Genomic DNA, 18,430 nt, shown 5'->3' with positions numbered 1-18,430 from the left:
AACCAAAAAACTTAACAAAAATAATAAAAAAACATTTACAATGGTTATTGTATTTTAGCAAAAAAAAAAAAAAAAAAACTATTTTACCACCAAAGAATTAAAAAATCATGTGTTATTGGAGAAGTTAAACCTAATTTTTAGCTGTTAAAAATAAAATACAATATTTTATTAAGATTATATTTCTTCCTTCAATTAAAAAACTCAAATTCCCTTTCTTCCTTTATTTTTATATTATTTTAAATGAAGTGATAAAAAAAAAATAGAACATTTGATATTGATTATATTATAAAGTGAGGTGGTAAAATAGATAAAGTAGCTTTTTGAGGTGCTAAAAGCTAAAATTTTTTGCACCACCATTGTGGATACTTCAACAACAACAACAACAACAAAAAATCCTAGCTAGCCTAGTATTAAAAAAAAAAAAAAAACATTATTTTGTTTTTGTTTTTATCTTTGTTGGTAAATGATTTCATCTTAATGTATTTAGAAACAATGATTTTGTGTATTTATAATTTTTAATACTATATGAATGCCTGTTTGAAGTTTCTTTTTCTTTATACTCTAGCCCTCACTTAAAACCCTAAGTTCATCCTTGTTTAAGTACTATATAAGCAAGAATATTATGTGTGACAACATAAGGTTCTACTATATGGTGCATTCTTTGTGAATTATTTTATTTTGCCTTCCATCTCATATTTTTATTTCAATCCAACAACCCCTTTGTTATATCTCACTCTTCCTTGAAAATAAAATATGTACTATTAATTGAATCTTCCACCTTAGCAAAGGTTTTAACAAATTATTCATTTAAGATTCCACCTTTACAAAAGTTTTAATGAATTATTTATTATTTGTTTATAATCAATAATCAATAATCAATAATTTTATTTTCTTGTATTTAAATTGTATTAAAATTTTGAGCAACCACTTACCCAGATTTATATAAACCTCAACAACCAAGTAACCAAAAACACATAATTAGAAAGGAAGAAATTTGTGATTGACATTACCTTAGTTGTTACAACTATAAATTTGTTTGGATATTGTAATATATACAATTACCTTTAATGTCTAAATCTAGGGCTTATAATAAGTTTTGTTGACAAGAGTGTTAACTTCAATCCAATAAACCCTTCGTTAATTTAGATTTGACAAAATGATTGACTCGATAATTAGAAAGATTTTCATTGTCATGTTATTTGTAGTCTTCTCGCTTTTTTTTTTTTGTGAGCTCAAATGCCAGAATAACTCAATAGGGATTAGATCCTTTGCACAACATCCATGAACTAGGCGGATTGAATCCTCTACATAATCATCAATCAAGGATTAACAGGGAGTCACCAGGAGGACCTGATCCTATACATCATCATCCAATCTCTACATTGACCAATCCTCTACAGAATCATTGACCAAGAATTAACAGGGAGTCACTAGGAGGACCCGATCCTATACATCATCATACAATCTCTACATTGATCGATCCTCTACAGAATCATCGAGCAAGAATTAACAGGGAGTCACCAGGACGACCCGATCCTATACATCAACATCCATTCTCTACATTGACTGATCCTCTACAGAATCATCGAGCAAGAATTAACAGGGAGTCACCAGGAGGACCTGATCCTATACATCATCATCAAATCTCTACATTGATCGATGCTCTACAGAATCATCGAGCAAGAATTAACAAGGAGTCACCAGGAGGACCCAATCCTATACATCATCATCTAATCTCTACATTGACCAATCCCCTATAGAATCATCGAGCAAGAATTGACAGGGAGTCACCAAGAGGACCCAATCCTATACATCATCATCAGATCTCTACATTGACCAATACTTTACAAAATCATCGAGCAAGAATTAATAGGGAGTCACCAGGAGGACCCAATCCTATACATCATCATCCAATCTCTACATTGACTGATCCTCTACAGAATCATCGATCAAGAATTAACAGGGAGTTACCAGGAGGACCCGATCCTATACATCATCATCCAATCTTTACATTGACCAATCATCTACAGAATCATTAAGCAAGAATAAACAGGGAGTCACCAGGATGACCCGATCCTATACATCACCACCCAAACTCTACATTGATCGATCATCTACAGAATCATCAAGTAAAAATCAATGGGGAGTCACCAACAGGGCCTGATCCCATACATCATTCTCCAATCTCTGCATGAGTTAATGCTCTACATGATCAATAAGAAAAAATTAACCATAAGTGAAAATGTGGAAATCCTAATCATCTTTGCAACCCACAACCAAAATAAACCATGTTATATGAAAAGGATATGAACCTTTATACTATCAGAAAGTAATAAAGGTAAATAAATTATGGAAAAAAAAAAAAAAAAACTTTGGATAAAAAAATATATTTCTATTAAAGTATCTTTTCATTGGCGACTTATAATAATATTTTGTTATCTTATGTAAAATTTACCAGATGAGCATACTTATTTTTTGCGTTTCATAGTGATGTTGTCCAATTTTGTAACAAATATTATAGTGTAGCTAAGGTTGTCATTCCACTGGAAAAATGAAAACAAAAACATGTCAAAAGCACCAATAATTTATGGAAAAATTTAATTGAAACTAGAATAGAGAAAGTTTTATAAAATTCAACATAATAAAAGCACTATGGGGCTATGATTTGTCCACCAATTGCATTAAGCATCCACTACCAATCAAATTTTAGTACACAGTGGGCTAAGTAAACACATAAACTACCCAGTTAGAAGATTTAGAACCAAGCTTAATTAGTAAAAATATCTTTGGTTGATACTCTATCAATCAATTGTTCCAACAATTTAGTTTAGAAAATAATAACTTTGTTCAAAAAACCCAAGAACATCGCATACTCTAGAGGCAATGCAATGGCAAAAGTAATATTTAACAAAATTAACTTGTTTTGCTAGACTATAAAACCTTATTCTAATAAGAAGAAGATTAAAAAATAGACTTATAAAAGAACTAGAAATTAAACATCAATCCAACAAAACAATTATGAAAAGAGAACAATTGTTTTCAATAATCAAAATGTTTAAAAAACATGCTTTAATTGATAATAGGACAGCTTCTAATGTTAAAGATTCACCCTTAACCCTAGCTTAGGTTCTTAAGATTCAAAAATAATATGTGTGTAGACATCTCATTTTGTTCTGACCTATAACTTAATAGAGTGTGTACGGTGTGGAGCCTAATAACTTAATAGAGCCCAAAATGTGACCCAAGAAACCAAGTCTAAGCTTAAAAATCCATTTCCAAGCCCAAAATCTTTTTTCAAGCCAAATTTTCAAAAGGCTTACAAAAAGTTTGTACGGACATGTACGCACTTAATTTTATGCGTACTCACTCTTTTGGTCAGAAGCCTAAAATTGATTTTTTCCTCCTTTTTGGTGGGATTTTTGGTGAATCAATCTGGCTCATTGATTGATTAAAACATTCCATCATAATAATAAATAAATAAATAAACCATAGCCTCCACTGAGCCTATAAATACCCCCACCACCAAAAAGATCCCAAATTTTCACAATATCTAAAACTTTGTCAAAATCACTAAAAAATACTTAGTGAGTTTCTAAGAGTGTGAGGAAAGTTTTTATATGCAATTGTGCATGCAAGTTAGATTTGTGAACTTATATGAAAAGTGGATGAGCTATCTAACAGTACATTTTAATGAAAAATCTCGAAAGTGATAAAAATAAAAGCTTTAACACCATAAAATCGAGAGAAAAAGATAGCATTGCAAGGAAAATAAAGAAAACAAATAATGTACGTGGAAAACCCTTAGGAAGGGATGAAAAACCACAAGTGAGCAGGGAGGAATGTCCCTGCTCTTTCAAGCTCTCTATTATGTGAAAAATGAAAGTTTTCCTTGTACAATGATGATGTTCTTCCTAAAAGAGAGACATTTTCTCTATCTCACTTCCTTACAAACTTTCTACTCTTTTCTCTAATGTTCTCTCTTGGTTCTTGTCCTAATGGTCCAGCAACATGTTCCTTTTATAGTCCGAGGAATGTTGTCGGGTACAAAAGACAGGTGTCAAACCACGATTCCTCCATTTGAATCCTAATACAGTTGTTGTACTATGCAAAGTCTGGAGGAGAGAGAGTGAGCACGCCAAAGTCAGGGTAGTGGCATAAAGGGTTACCTTGCCACTATGTGGGGAGCAATCCTTAGACAAGGAAAGGGACACCAGGGGCACTAAGAGTGATGCATGTGTCCTCGACAGTGGTCTAGCACAAGTCTAGCCTATAAAGGGGTATTTCATAGCCTCTGACCATAGGGGGTCACTATCTCCCTTTTATGAGTGTTGGGTGTCCATGTCAGGAGCAAATCTCACTCTTCCCCATGATTGTCACGCTGTTGGCACAGACCAAAAATCCTTTACTTCAGCCAACATTTCCTCTCCTTAGCTCACAATCGTTCCACGTGTAGGGTTCCGATTTACTTCAGCCAACATTTCCTCTCCTTAGCTCACAATCGTTCCACGAGTAAGGTTCCGATCCAGCCATGTCAGCACTCTCACATGCCTTGGCTGGTGTATTGTACAACAATTAATTGATTTTTCTAACACTTTGGTTATTAAAAAACTAATATTTTTGGTTATTAGAAAACTAATCTCTTTCTCATGATTTATTAATCACACTAACCTTTTTGTGATCCCATAGCCATCTTTCCATCAGTTTTAGGTTTCTTAATCATTTATCCAAAATCAATCTTTATCCAAGTTTTTGACACACACAAAACTGAGGTAGCTGATTTCAACCAAGGGATCGGTCAATCTACATCTATGTAAGGGGAAGGGTGAGATATGGGTCTGGTCAATCGAGGGACCAGTCAATCTCCTTTCTTTTTCCCTTTATTTGTTTTATTGTTATTTTATATATTTTATTTTATTTTATTTTATTGTTCTTATCAATATGATGCATGGTGTATTTGATGATTATGTGATAATATGCTATTTACATGTGCTTCATTGTCATATTCTATGCATAACATGAATCTGGAAATCGGGTTGAAACCCTAGGTGCATACGCATCCATTATGCTACATACGCACTTCTAGGGCAAAATCCAATTTTCGTTCTTCATTTCATTTTTGTTTTACATTAATAATGTTGTTCAATTTTTATTCATTTTACATGTAGTTTATTTGTTGTTTGTATGCATTTTTTTTTTTTTGTCTTCTTTAATATATCTAAAATACCAAAAACATTTAAAATTGTGTAGTTAATATGCTTTCCTTTCTTAATAAAATTACTCTTTAATGTTTAGGGTTAGTTAAGGGTCATAAAATCTAAAAGATAATCATGGAAGGTAATGAAGCATTAATTGTGATATATTTCCTAAAAGATAATGGTCTTAAATACATGGAAGACTAAAAGATTTCCTATAAAAGATGATAGTCAATTAAATTTAAATGTTTATATTTAAATCTAATTCTCTTTTACAAGGAATGTCTCAATAGTCTAATTCAAGAATAAAATCTTTCCAAGTTAAGGTAATCAAGCTTTAATGTCAGAAGATATTGGAATTTAAACCTAAAAGTCACTTAAGAAAAAAAACAAGTAATTAATGAGGTATTAGTTACAAATCTTTTCTAAAAGGCTTAAGGGTTTTAATTCCGAAATAGTAGACAATCAAAAGATTATATTGCTAAATTAATTGAAGATATTTGAATTTGAATTTGAATTTAAGAGTTAATTAGGAAAGGGCAAAGCATTTAATACATATTTAATTTAATGATATTTCCTAAAACACTTGGATATTCGAATTCAAATAATTTGATATTTAAGGCAGTAAAGGTCAATTGATTGAAGAACACTTTAAAAAGCAAGAACACATTTAAATATCAAGAGCATGTTTAGTATTTTACGTTGGGTTTAATAAAGGAAAGACTAGAAAAATGAAATAGTTGCCCCTAATTTTCAAACTATGCAGCAAAATGCCCTTATTTTGAAACTATTTAGCAAAATGCCACAGTTTTTTAAACTCAATTTTAACAAAATTGAGTTTTGTGTAAAACTAGATATCCTCAAAATTGAATTGTATGTATATTTTTAAGTGGAACTCGATATTAGCAATGTTGAGTTTCACTTAAATTTTCAAAAACATTTAAGTAACAAAATCGAGTTTTGTGTAAAACTCAATATCCTCAAAATCAAATTCTATGTATATTTTTAAGTGGAACTCGACATTAGCAATGCCGAGTTTCACTTAAATTTTCAAAAACATTTAAGTGGCAAAATATACATAGAACTCGACATTGCTAATGTTGAGTTCCACCTTTAACTCGATTTTGTTAAAATCGAGTTTAAAAAATAGAGACATTTTGCTAAATAGTTTCAAAACAATGGCATTTTACAACATAGTTTGTAAATTAAGGGCAAATGCCCATTTTGGCTAAAGAAAGACATTCAAAACTTAATGAAGACTCCACTTTAATTAAGTGTCACTCCTTCAGAAGACTTAATCATTGATTCTCATTAATTATCAACCCTTTGTTTATATCCACATGTGCACACACTTGATGATATGTCCATATGTTTAGATGCTTAAGTGATCATGCATGCAGTTGGACGTTCATGTACTCACGCGCTTTGATGATTGTGCTTAAATGCTGAGATGATTGGACGGTAAGAGGTACATGCATTTAGGAGTAACAAAGTAATTTCAACTCTTACTGTGACCAAACAAATCAGCCCTTTACACTCATGTTGTTTGATGCTTCAAACAAACCGGCCCACTACTCTGCGCTTATGTTGTCTCATGCCTAGTGAGGTCATTTTGTCAAACAAAATTCTAGCAAACTCTTTTTTTTTTTTATAAATATGGTATAAGATGACTAATGAGATGCCAATATAACTGGAGCATCTCCCAACTCTCAAGTACAAATAAAGCATCTTTAATTGTTGATAGTTTGCAAAGGTGGAATAGTGCATCACGAGCAATTTTAAAAAAATTATAATATGACATGGCAGATACAATATAAGTACGGCACCTTAAATGAAGTGTACATGATTTCCTAAAGAGCAAGGCTACACAAAAGACATTATCTACAGAAAAGCTTATATGAATCTTCCTAAGATAAATCTTAATTTTTTTTTCTCCATTCATAGTTTTTTTTTATTTTTGGTCAATTAAAATTATGGTTTTAAAAACCAGACCGGACGGACTGGTCCGACCAAGAACTAGCCACAAGTTCAATTTTAAAAAATCCCAAAACCTATCAAAAATCAGGTTGAATTGAAAACCGAAGGCAAAAATGGTTTTGCCCTCGGTCCCCTTTTTAAAACCATACTTAAAAGTCAAAATACAAGAGAATGTCAAGTATCTTTGAAATAGTAATACTAAAACATCAACAAAAGACCAAATTCAAAATTATTTCTTCCATGAGAATTTTTTTATTTTTTTTATTTTTTATATTCATATTTATCATTCACATTGGGTGCTGATTAAGAAAAAGGAAACAACAAACAAAATGAACTAGAGAGAAAATTACAATTTACAATAGTCAACTATATTGATAAAAGCCAATTAAAAGAATATATATCCAATTAGATTTTTTTTTTCCATCACAAGCAATGAAAAAAGGGGAATAAATGGGTTAAAAAAGGAGGAAGAAAAAAAGAAAAAAAACTATAGAAACCGTCAAAAATAAAAATACACCATCAACATATTGTCATATTCATAATATTATGGTGGAAAAAAACACAATTAATTTAAATCATGAAAATTACATTTAATTAAACAAAAGCTACCCATAACATGAAGATTCTGGCCTTTTGCCCCTATTGAGCAAAATATTTGGCAATATGCCTTTGTTTCCAAACTAGATAGGTTCGTGCTCCTGTTTTGAAACTCGATTCTATTAAAATTGAGTTTCAATGAAAAACTCAATTGCATGAAACTCGAGTTATGCCAAATGAAACTTTAAAAAAAAAAAAAAACTTGCATGGAACTCAAGTTTATGGGGCTCTAGTTCCATTTAAAACGCCACTATAGGTTATGTCTGAACGTAGCTATAGGTATGGAGCGATCAAACTAAAGAAAAAAAAATGTTTGGAACTTGAGTTCATGGAGCTTGAGTTCATGGAGCTTGAGTTCCATTTAAAACGCTGCTATAGGGTATGCCTGAACATAGCTTTAGATATGAAGGGCACAGTGAATGGTTCACTTGAAACCACCAAAATTACTTGAAAGTTGAAATTATCATGTCACAAAACGTATTTTATGGTTGAAGAGTATATACCTACCCTCAACATAATCTTTAAATCCAACCCTTATTAATCCAATCAAGCACCAAATCTTTTAGTGCATATTTTTCTTAAACACAAACAAAAACAAAAACAAAAAAAGAGGAAGAGAGAGAAAAGATAAAGAACTCATTAGAATACCAGCTAATTAATCTAGCAAGAAAGATGCAGAATTATATGATGAAGGTGCTACCTAATTTGACGAGGATGATGATTGGAACTAGATTTTGTGAAAATCTGTAGATTCAAGTTTAGAGATATGAGGTGGATTGACAAATACATCCCTCCTCCTCCTCCTCCTTTAAAGGGGAACAAAGTAGAGTACAAAATGAAGATTTTATTGGAGATGACAAAACCCTACCTAAGAGATCAGGATTGACAGACTAATGATCTTTCAACAACTGTTTGTATCAATGAACATCAATATATGATCAAACTGACTGCAATATTAGGTAATAAAAATTGTTTGGCTTGAAGTTTATGATCCCTGAAAAATTAAATATCCCCAATTTTATTTTACAACTCACAAAGAACAAAGTCTTGCAAATTTTTTTCTCACTCCATCCTTCTTTCACATTTCAGAGCTATATGATAAACTTGTAAAAATGTAAAATGTGATTAATTCATGTATTCATTATATATTCAAAATGCCTATTGAACAAAAAAATTGATAAAATATTAAGAGTTTGAAGAAGGGAAGCATGGAAGAATATGTTTATTTAATACTATGAATGCCTTATAATTAGAGAAAGTTATACCATTTGATTAAGTTAATTCAGAATTACAATATAACAGTCTCCACTTGAAAAACTAAATTTAGACCCCTACGTGATTAACACTGCAGAATTATTAGATATAAAGGAAAAACACATTGGTTAAACCAACCCACACATTATATTCTCCCACAGTTATGATAAACCAAATCAGTTAAAGCACTAAAGAATAACGAAGTAGAAAACCAAATGAGAAAAAGCTGAATTCCAAATTCCACACGTTGACAAAAAAGGAATATTAATCTCTCCAAACAGAACCCACATAAACCCCCATTAGGACATAATTTTGACAACTGTAAACAAGCCAAACAAACTGATTAGGTTTGGGTATAAACTGTTAGAGATATATATTAGACATATTAGCCCAATGTAATAGGCCCAAGCTCAATCCTACTTGTACTAGTGGTTTAGGGTTTAGTCGCTTATATATACTCATGTTAGGGTTCATTGTAACACAGGTTATTGTACTACACTCTTATACAATAAAGATGTAACGTTTAAGGGATTCCTCCGTGGATGTAGGCCAACAAGGCTGAACCACGTAACCCTCGTGTTCTTAGTGTTCCTATTCTATGCTTCTTCTTCCGCATCCACTCTAACATATACAACATGGTATAACACATCACGTTGCTAATATTAATAATTTTATTTAACATGGTATCAGAGCCAAACTTCGTTCTTGGCATCAAACAAACATCTCTGCACAACAAAGAAGATTCTCACGTGCAACCCACCATTTGAAGTCACATATGTTTTTATGCTAGATCTAGACTCCACGGCATCTCACAGCCACGATGGCTCTGTGCTGTGTCAAAATCTAACAAACCAAGCAAGTCGTGACTTAACTTATCAGATCTGCGCAAATCCAAGCTTCGCCTGACGAAACCAAAACCACAAACGTGCTCCATGACCTCTCGTGACCAAAACCCAGAAATCCAATCACCTGAAGCCCTTCCACGCACCCTCACGCGCCTCTAGGATTTCTAGCATTTCCTGCACGCGTCGGTGGACTACCCGCACACGCCATCCACGTGTGGAAGAACTACGTCAGCTTAATATGATGTCATCCATGACGTCATCAAAAAGCCACGCAGCCTTATACACGTCATTAGACATGTCACCTAGCTGACCATTGACCCGGCCGACCCAACCCGGTCCACCCGAATCTGACCCGTGAGCACTGATTGTTGATTTGACCAGGATCCGTTGACTTTGACTTTTGCATAGACCTTTGACCAAAAGTTAAAATTTCCGAAAGGGCCTATCTTGCTCAGTTTTTCGCGTAGATTCCAATTTTGGACCCCGTTTCTTCATTTGAAGCTCCAAAATTGGTCAATTGGCATATTCTTCATTGTGGTTTCTTCAAAAGGCATTATTCATGGCATCTCCAAGTGATCTTCTCATACTTATCCAACCTCAAACCTTAATCTAGCTTCCACCTTGAGTTTTAGGGAAGGTGTTAGAGATATATATTAGACATATTAGCCCAATGTAAAATATGATAAGAAAAATGCTTTTTTGTATTTTGTTTTTAATCAGATGATGAACCAAAAGTAAATTGCACTCAATAGAGACGAGGTTTTCCTACAATTTTTTCTCTCAAAAGGGCTTATTAATTTCAGGTTAATTATCTCAAAACTTCAGATTAAAAAAATATAGAAATAAAGAAAAGAAAAGAATAGAAATTCTCTATAAAGAAATAGGAATAAAAATACCTTTGTATTATTCTTCATGAATTGTCAAAAAATATGTTTTTTTTTCTTTAAAAATATATGTTAATTTCAACTTTCAATCCAAAATTCTAATGCCTCTTTTTTTTTTTTTTTTTTTTTTTTTCCATCGCTTACTTTTTATCATCAGATTAAAACATTAATTAATTTTTGGTACAAGCAAAAAACTTTACTAGTTAAGCTAACTGAATCCACTATTACTTACTCTTTTAGTAAAAGAAGAAATTTTTTTTTTTTAATGGTTATTACTTATTTATTTTCCTTTGTACTAAACTAAGTACCCGCGGCCACCCCAACAGTTTAAGTTAAACGTAGATTTTGCGTGTTCTTCTTGTACAGTTGAACTCGTGGTTGTGGCCATGAATGCTAAGAGAGAGTTAAGTTAGATAGACGCTGCAGTGCAGTGGGTGAGTGATTCTAATCCAAGAAATCCTCCATGTTCATGTTTCTTCTCACACCACTTTCCTTCTCGAATTCCTTATTCCATCACTTCCCGCGTGCATTCAAATACCCAACCACTCTCAATCTCAATCTCAAACGCACTTCTTCAAAGTTCAATAAGGTAACACCTTGACTTCACCCCACATATATATATTGCTTCTAATCTAATTTATATCTCTCATTCCTGGTTTTGCTTTTTCTTTTTTATATATATACAAATTGTTGCAGTATGTTGGTGGGAATGTCAGTAGAAAGAATTTAGCTAGTTTTAGCAGCACTGCCGTATCTCATGCGTTCGACGAATTTCCACAACAACAAACTTATGGGAGCTCGGAGGGAATTGATCTTCTTCATACCATGGAAATGCGTGGAATCCGTGCCAATGTTCAGACCTATCTATGGCTTTTAGATGGCTGTTACAATTCTGGGTCTTTATTAAGTGCTCAGAAGCTTCATGGAAAGATTTTGAAGTCGGGTTTTGATTTGGAAAACGTTTTGTGTGACCGAATTATTGATATTTACATGGGGTGCGGTGATTTAGATGGTGCAGTTAAGGTTTTTGATGAAATGTGTGACAGAAGTGTGTCTTCATGGAATAAAATTATTAATGGGTTTGTGGTGAATAAGTTGAGCGGTCGGGTATTGGGTCTCTTTCAGCGAATGACAGCCGAGAATGTGATTCCGGATGAAATGACATTTGCTGGAGTTTTAAGGGCATGTGGTGGCGGGAATGTTGTTTTCCAGTATGTGCATCAGATTCATGCTAGGATTACTTGTCATGGTTTTGGTGCTAGCACGCGTGTATGTAATCCATTGATTGATTTGTATTCAAAAAATGGGTTTATAGATTCTGCTAAAAAGATCTTTGATAGATTATGTTTGAAGGATAGTGTTTCTTGGGTGGCAATAATGTCAGGCTTATCACAGAATGGACATGAGATAGAATGTATTTTCCTATTCTGCCAGATACAGACAACAGGAACTGCCCCTACTCCTTATATCTTTTCAAGTGTTCTAAGTGCCTGCACCAAGATAGAGTTATTTGAGGTGGGCAAGCAGCTTCATGGCCTTGTTTTTAAGGTGGGATTTTCATCAGAAACATATGTGTGCAACGCTCTTGTAACATTGTATTCACGCTCAGGAAACTTTATATCTGCGGAACAGATTTTCAGCACAATGCAAAACAGGGATGAGGTTTCATATAATTCACTCATCTCAGGGCTTGCTCAGCGTGGGTCTAGTGATAGATCTCTGGAATTGTTTAAGAAAATGCAGCTTGATTGCTTGAAACCAGATTGTGTGACGGTTGCAAGTTTGTTGAGTGCATGTGCATCTGTTGGATCTCTTTATATGGGAAGACAGCTCCACTCATATGCAATTAAAGGTGGAATGTCTTCAGATATTATTCTTGAAGGTTCTCTACTGGATCTTTATGTGAAATGCTCAGATATAGAAACTGCCAGTGAATTTTTCCTTACAACAGAGACTGAAAATGTGGTCCTATGGAATGTGATGCTAGTCGCTTATGGGCAGTTAAATAATTTGAGTGATTCATTTGAGATATTTAGACAGATGCAGATTGAAGGCATGATACCCAATCAATTCACTTATCCTAGTATACTGAGGACTTGTACTGCTTTGGGAGCTCTTGATCTAGGAAAGCAGATTCATAGTCAAGTTATAAAGACTGGCTTTCAGCTCAATGTGTATGTCTGCAGTGTGCTTATTGATATGTATGCTAAGCATGGAAAACTTGATACTGCCCTGGGAATCCTCAGAAAACTCACTGAGGAAGATGTTGTCTCTTGGACAGCTATGATTGCAGGCTATGTGCAACATGATATGTTTGCCGAAGCTCTTAAACTTTTTGAAGAAATGCAAAATCGAGGGATCCAATCTGATAATATTGGATTTTCAAGTGCAATCAGTGCAAGTGCCGGTATTCAAGCACTCAATCAAGGACGACAGATTCATGCTCAATCTTGCGTCTGTGGTTACTCAGATGATCTTTCAATTGGTAATGCACTTGCTAGTCTTTATGCTAGATGTGGTAGAATAGAAGAAGCATACTTAGCATTCAAGAAAATTGATGATAAAGATAATATATCATGGAATGCATTGATATCAGGGTTTGCACAGAGTGGGTACTGTGAGGAAGCACTGCAGGTATTTACTCAAATGAAAAAAGCTACAGTAGAATTTGATTTATTCACATTTATCTCTGCAGTTAGTGCAGCTGCCAATATAGCAAATACTAAACAAGGGAAGCAGATCCATGCTATGATTATCAAAACTGGTTATGATTCAGAAATTGAGGTTTCTAATGTTTTAGTCACGTTGTATGCCAAGTGTGGTATCATAGATGATGCCAAAAGAGAGTTTCATGCAATGGCTGAAAAAAATGAGGTTTCTTGGAATGCCATGATTACAGGATATTCTCAACATGGATTTGGTATTGAAGCACTCGATTTTTTCCAGGAGATGAAAAAGCTTGGGGTGATGCCAAACCATGTTACCTTTGTGGGAGTTTTGTCAGCCTGTAGCCATGCAGGTATGGTGAATGAGGGGCTTGGCTACTTTGACTCAATGAGAAAAGAGCATGGCTTAGTGCCTAAACCTGAGCATTACGTATGTGTTGTGGATCTTCTTGGTCGGGCTGGTTTTTTGATTCATGCAAGGAAATTTATAGAGGATATGCCAATTAAACCTGATGCTCTGGTTTGGAGGACCCTCTTAAGTGCTTGTGTAGTTCATAAAAACATGGAAATTGGAGAGTTTGCTGCCTGTCATCTACTAGAATTAGAACCTCAAGACTCAGCCACTTATGTTCTCTTATCAAATATATATGCAGTGACTGGAAAATGGGACTCTAGGGATAGGACAAGGCAAAGGATGAAAAATATGGGCGTGAAGAAAGAGCCTGGCCGTAGCTGGATTGAAATTAAGAACTCAGTTCATGCCTTTTTTGTTGGTGACCGTCTCCACCCACTAGCAGATAAGATATATGAATACTTAGGAGATTTGAATAAACAAGCAGCTAATATTGGTTATGTGCAGGACCGGTATGCCCTTTTGAATGATGTAGAGCAAGGCCATAAGGATCCAACAGTATATATTCATAGTGAGAAGTTAGCAATTACTTTTGGACTCCTTAGTTTGTCTAATTCAATTCCCATACGTGTGATTAAGAATCTTCGTGTCTGTAATGATTGCCATAATTGGATTAAGTACGTGTCAAAGATTTCAAATCGAGCTATTGTAGTAAGGGATGCATATCGTTTTCATCATTTTGAAGGTGGTACTTGTTCATGTAGAGATTACTGGTAAGTGTGACATGAGAAAGTATATCAAGGGAAGAGGAGCTTCATTGGAGCCTACAAAATGCATCTATTGTCAATGTAGGATTTGTGCCCTCTATTTAGGTTTCCTTTACCTGAAGATTTTGGTATGACTCCAACCTCAACCTCTTTTACTATTGCTACTTTGTACATCAATACTTCCATAATTTTTCATCTAGACACCATTTGTTCCTTGCCTGTTTGATGCTAAGTTTCTTTTGTCCACTGCAGTCAGCCTTCTTTGGGCTGTCTGTCTTTCTTTTAAGTGTTTCATTGTGACAAATAAGATTTTAAAAATTATCAAATACCTTGAACAATCAAAATACCGGCATTGATTAAAAACTTGGGGTGCTGTGGAAGTTGTTGTGTTTGAGGAATTATAAGTACAGATGTCTAATTCAACTGCCTTGGAACAGAAAACACTGGGAAAGAAAAGAACTGGACTGATAAATTTATGCCACATATCTAGCTTTCATCTACAGGCTTATGTTCAACTACATTTTCCGTCAGCTATTAAACTTTTATGAGCTAAAAGTAGATGAAATGAAACTCCGTGTGTTTTTTTCAGTAGAGATGAATACTGTATACTCATATTTTATTTTTTTTCTAATTGATTGTTGCACATTTAGGGAAGTGAACTCTTCTTCAGGGTTATATGGATGGGTTTTGAAGACATTTATATACTTTATTTGCACAACCTCCATGTCAGAGAAAGATTGGAAGGACTACTTTATTTGCACTGGACCTGATTCAATTCTGGTACCAGTGATTGTGAAACCTGAAGAAGATTGGAGGTGGGCACACAATATTGAGCATGATATTTTGTAACGACTTCTCTCATCAAATTCTGTCTGCGTAGTTATGGGCCTGATTGGGATAGTTCTCAAATAACTGTTTTCCACTTTAAAAAAAGTTAAACCATTACCCAAAAAAAAAGAAAAGTGTTTGCCAAGGGGTTTTAACAAAAACTGTTTTTGGAAGACTTACCTCAGAAAGAACTGTGGAAAAAAAGTTTTCAGAACCCCCATAATGGTGTTTTCAGATTGCTTTTGGAATTTATTCTCAAAATCACAGAGATACACCACCTCATTAATGGAAAACTTATAAATAAACGAAGGGAAAAATGTAAATTCAAAACACCTTCTTGTCAATCTAATGATCCGTTCATTTCAGACAAAGAAAGGCATTTGGGCACCCTTGCCTAGCACAGCATCATCCCCTAGCTTAACCAGCTGCATATTTGGTGGAAATATGCTAGAAAAATCAAAATTTAGCGAAGGTAATGACCTCCTAACCCTTTCCACAAGATTGTTTTGGTGATTTTTTTTTTTTTTTTTTTTTTTTTTTTTTTTTTTTTTCCTTCTTCTTCTACTTAATCTTTGGACATTACATGGTGTTGACCAGCTTCTCTTTCCATCACTAGTCTCTCCTTTCCTTTGAGTAATCAATATTGCACTTCAGTTTTCTTTTTCTTTTGTTGTGATGTTTTTCTTTCCATGTTTGGATAATGTGAAAGATCTTTATTTTTAGTGCCATTTTTAAAGCAGGAATGAAGTTCTAATTTTGCCTATCAGTTTTGGTGGATGAAAGAGCATGCAAACCAAAAGGTCAGCTTGCACTTGCTCTCTTTGCTATTCTCAATAAGCAATTTCTAAATTTTCTCCACTATAAAGTTGTTTACACTGAAACTTTTTAGTTTTTGGTACATGTTTTATTTTAGGGTAAATCTCTATCACTATTCAGCTCACAAATTTACAAATTGAGCATGGTTTTGTTTTGCTTTGTTTTGTTTTTCCGATTAAAGTTCTTTGTTTGTTTTGGTCGATTTGTGGCAAATGGGTTTGTTTGTTTTGCTTCATGGGTTGATTTGTTCTTAGATCACCATTTTGGGTTGCCTTACGATGCCAATTCTAGTGATGGGAACATGGTGGAGGTGGAATGATGTGGTGGGTCTATGGGTTTTGTGTTTTGCAGCGCTTTGACTGGTGAATTTTATTTTGTGTTTGGCTGGGAATTGTATTCTATTTGAATCTAAACTTGATCATATTTGCTGACATGACCTGTTATATTGCTCAGTTGTGATACTGATAAATTAAGGCTGGTGACTTGGCAGAGGACATGCTATGTCACTGAATAATTGTCACATGCATACACTGATACATGTGACAATTACCTTCCTCCCCATATTGAGTGAAAAGGGGTAGAGGCTGGCCTAAAATCCATAAATTCCATCGGGCAGTGAGAGAGAGAGAGAGAACTTCAATGAAAAGCTAAAACCCAAATTCCAGCTGATTATGTTCTCCTTGACAAGTGATTATCAAAAACAAATGTTCTCCTTGACAAGTGCGTCTGTGAGATCAGCTCTCTTTGTCAACAGTAACTTCTTGAACAAGAAGACTTTACTACTGTGGGAGAAGAGCTGTGCAAGTAATTTCATGGAATAATGATAATTCTTCATGGCAGTTTTTTGGATGCGCAAATTATTGGTTTAAGCACAAATTTTTTTTTTTTTTTTTTAAGGCTTCAAGATTTTTGTGTGTATGTAGCCACTTTATAAGCATTTCTATATGCCTCCTTTAAGGTAAGGCCTCTAAGGAAAAAAACAAAAAAACAAATGTGAACTACCTCACATCTTAAGTGAAAGTGACTTGTAATGTGAATTTCCAGGTTTTAATATTTAGTTGACGGTGGTTATGACTTATGGTTCTTTATGTAGCACCATCGGGGGTTGGTTGGTCTAGTGGTCATAGGCTCACTCCTATGGGTTTGGGAGGTGGAGGTCCCAAGTTTGAATCCCAGGCTCATGCTTACTAGTGTCCTCGAGGGGGCTAGGTGCACAGCTATAGTTCATCCAGATCCCCTGCTCCTGTAGACCCGGGCATGCAGTAAGGGAAAAGGACTTGCGTATCTAACTTAGGACTTTTTAGGATCTGCAGTTAGGGAATGTTTTCCTTGCCTCTGTTAATAGTTAATGGTTGTAAAATTATTATGGGCAGAAAATGAGTAAATGTAATGACAATGCTATGTAAAGACTATAACAAATTATGACAATGTTTGATAATGTTTAATAACTTGTGTGTTTGTTGGATTATGCAAATCATGATTATCATTGAAAATGTGTTACTTTCTGTACCAACAGCAGCACCTGCCGTGGGCTTTACTGACTAACAAGTTATTTGATGGCACCTAAGCCTAGGTCCTGGAAAGAGAGAGATTTTATTCATCTGCCCTCCACCTGGAGGCAAGTCCAAGATTAGAGAAAAAGAAAACTGTTCTCTTTCGGTCATTGAAAGAAGCACAGAAAATGGTCAACGTGATTACTAGCATCAAGGAGAGCCATCCCTCTCTGGCTCTCCCCATGTCCTTGTAACGCCATCACTTAGGCACGGGAAGAGGTTTGGAGCCCCTTTATCCATTAAAACTATGAACATTGAAGAGACACTTTCATGATGTTATGGTATGTGATTCTTGGATATCTGCAAAGTAGAGGCTTTATAATATACTCAGTTGTGATGAGTATGTGATTAGCCAGATACTGTGTACTATGATTATAATGAGAGGTTTTTGAGCCTCTAGCTTAGTGGACACGTCTGGCTCTCCCAACTGGGAGAGTCCAAACTCGATCCACATGTATAGTCCTGCTCCTAAAGTAGCCAAAAAAAGAAAAAAAGAAAAAGAAAACAAGATTGTAATGAGAGGAGAAGTGAGTAGGTTTAGCTACCATTGTATTTTGAAAAGTGATTCTAGTGAGAATGTCCACTTGTCATGAATTGAAAATTGACCGTTATACACAGAATGGAATGCTTTCATTATATATTTTTTAAAAGTAAAATGAATATTTATCCGAAGGAAGGATTGCTCAAATGCAAGCATCC

General features: G+C 34.4%; 1 protein-coding gene across 5 annotated transcripts; it reads left to right on the top strand.

Moving 5' to 3' along the window:
• The first annotated feature begins 11,074 nt into the window (after positions 1–11,074).
• Positions 11,075–18,038, top strand: LOC115953528 (pentatricopeptide repeat-containing protein At4g13650-like). 5 transcript variants are annotated; one of them, XM_031071244.1, is made up of 6 exons: positions 11,075–11,338; positions 11,446–14,662; positions 15,185–15,349; positions 15,729–15,834; positions 16,103–16,162; positions 17,752–18,038. In XM_031071244.1, exons 1-2 carry the CDS (start codon positions 11,213–11,215, stop codon positions 14,542–14,544), a joined length of 3,225 nt encoding a protein of 1,074 aa, XP_030927104.1. In that variant the 5' UTR covers positions 11,075–11,212; the 3' UTR covers positions 14,545–14,662; positions 15,185–15,349; positions 15,729–15,834; positions 16,103–16,162; positions 17,752–18,038. The 5 variants fall into 5 exon arrangements, with proteins under 5 accessions (XP_030927104.1, XP_030927103.1, XP_030927100.1 ...); XM_031071243.1 differs by having other exon boundaries at positions 17,698–18,038; XM_031071240.1 differs by having other exon boundaries at positions 17,695–18,038.
• Positions 18,039–18,430: the final 392 nt, after the last annotated feature.

Source organism: Quercus lobata, chromosome 7, assembly GCF_001633185.2.
Source record: "Quercus lobata isolate SW786 chromosome 7, ValleyOak3.0 Primary Assembly, whole genome shotgun sequence".
Classification (NCBI taxonomy): Eukaryota; Viridiplantae; Streptophyta; class Magnoliopsida; order Fagales; family Fagaceae; genus Quercus; species Quercus lobata.
Note: the sequence above shows the minus strand (reverse complement) of the source record. Positions and strands in the feature narration are given on the sequence as shown.

Bases quoted from the DNA above. Each gene is read 5' to 3' on its own strand.
- LOC115953528 (XM_031071244.1), top strand. From the start codon at position 11,213: ATGTTCATGTTTCTTCTCACACCACTTTCCTTCTCGAATTCCTTATTC. The intron at 11,339-11,445 runs GTAACACCTTGA...AAATTGTTGCAG, and splicing joins CTTCTTCAAAGTTCAATAAG to TATGTTGGTGGGAATGTCAG.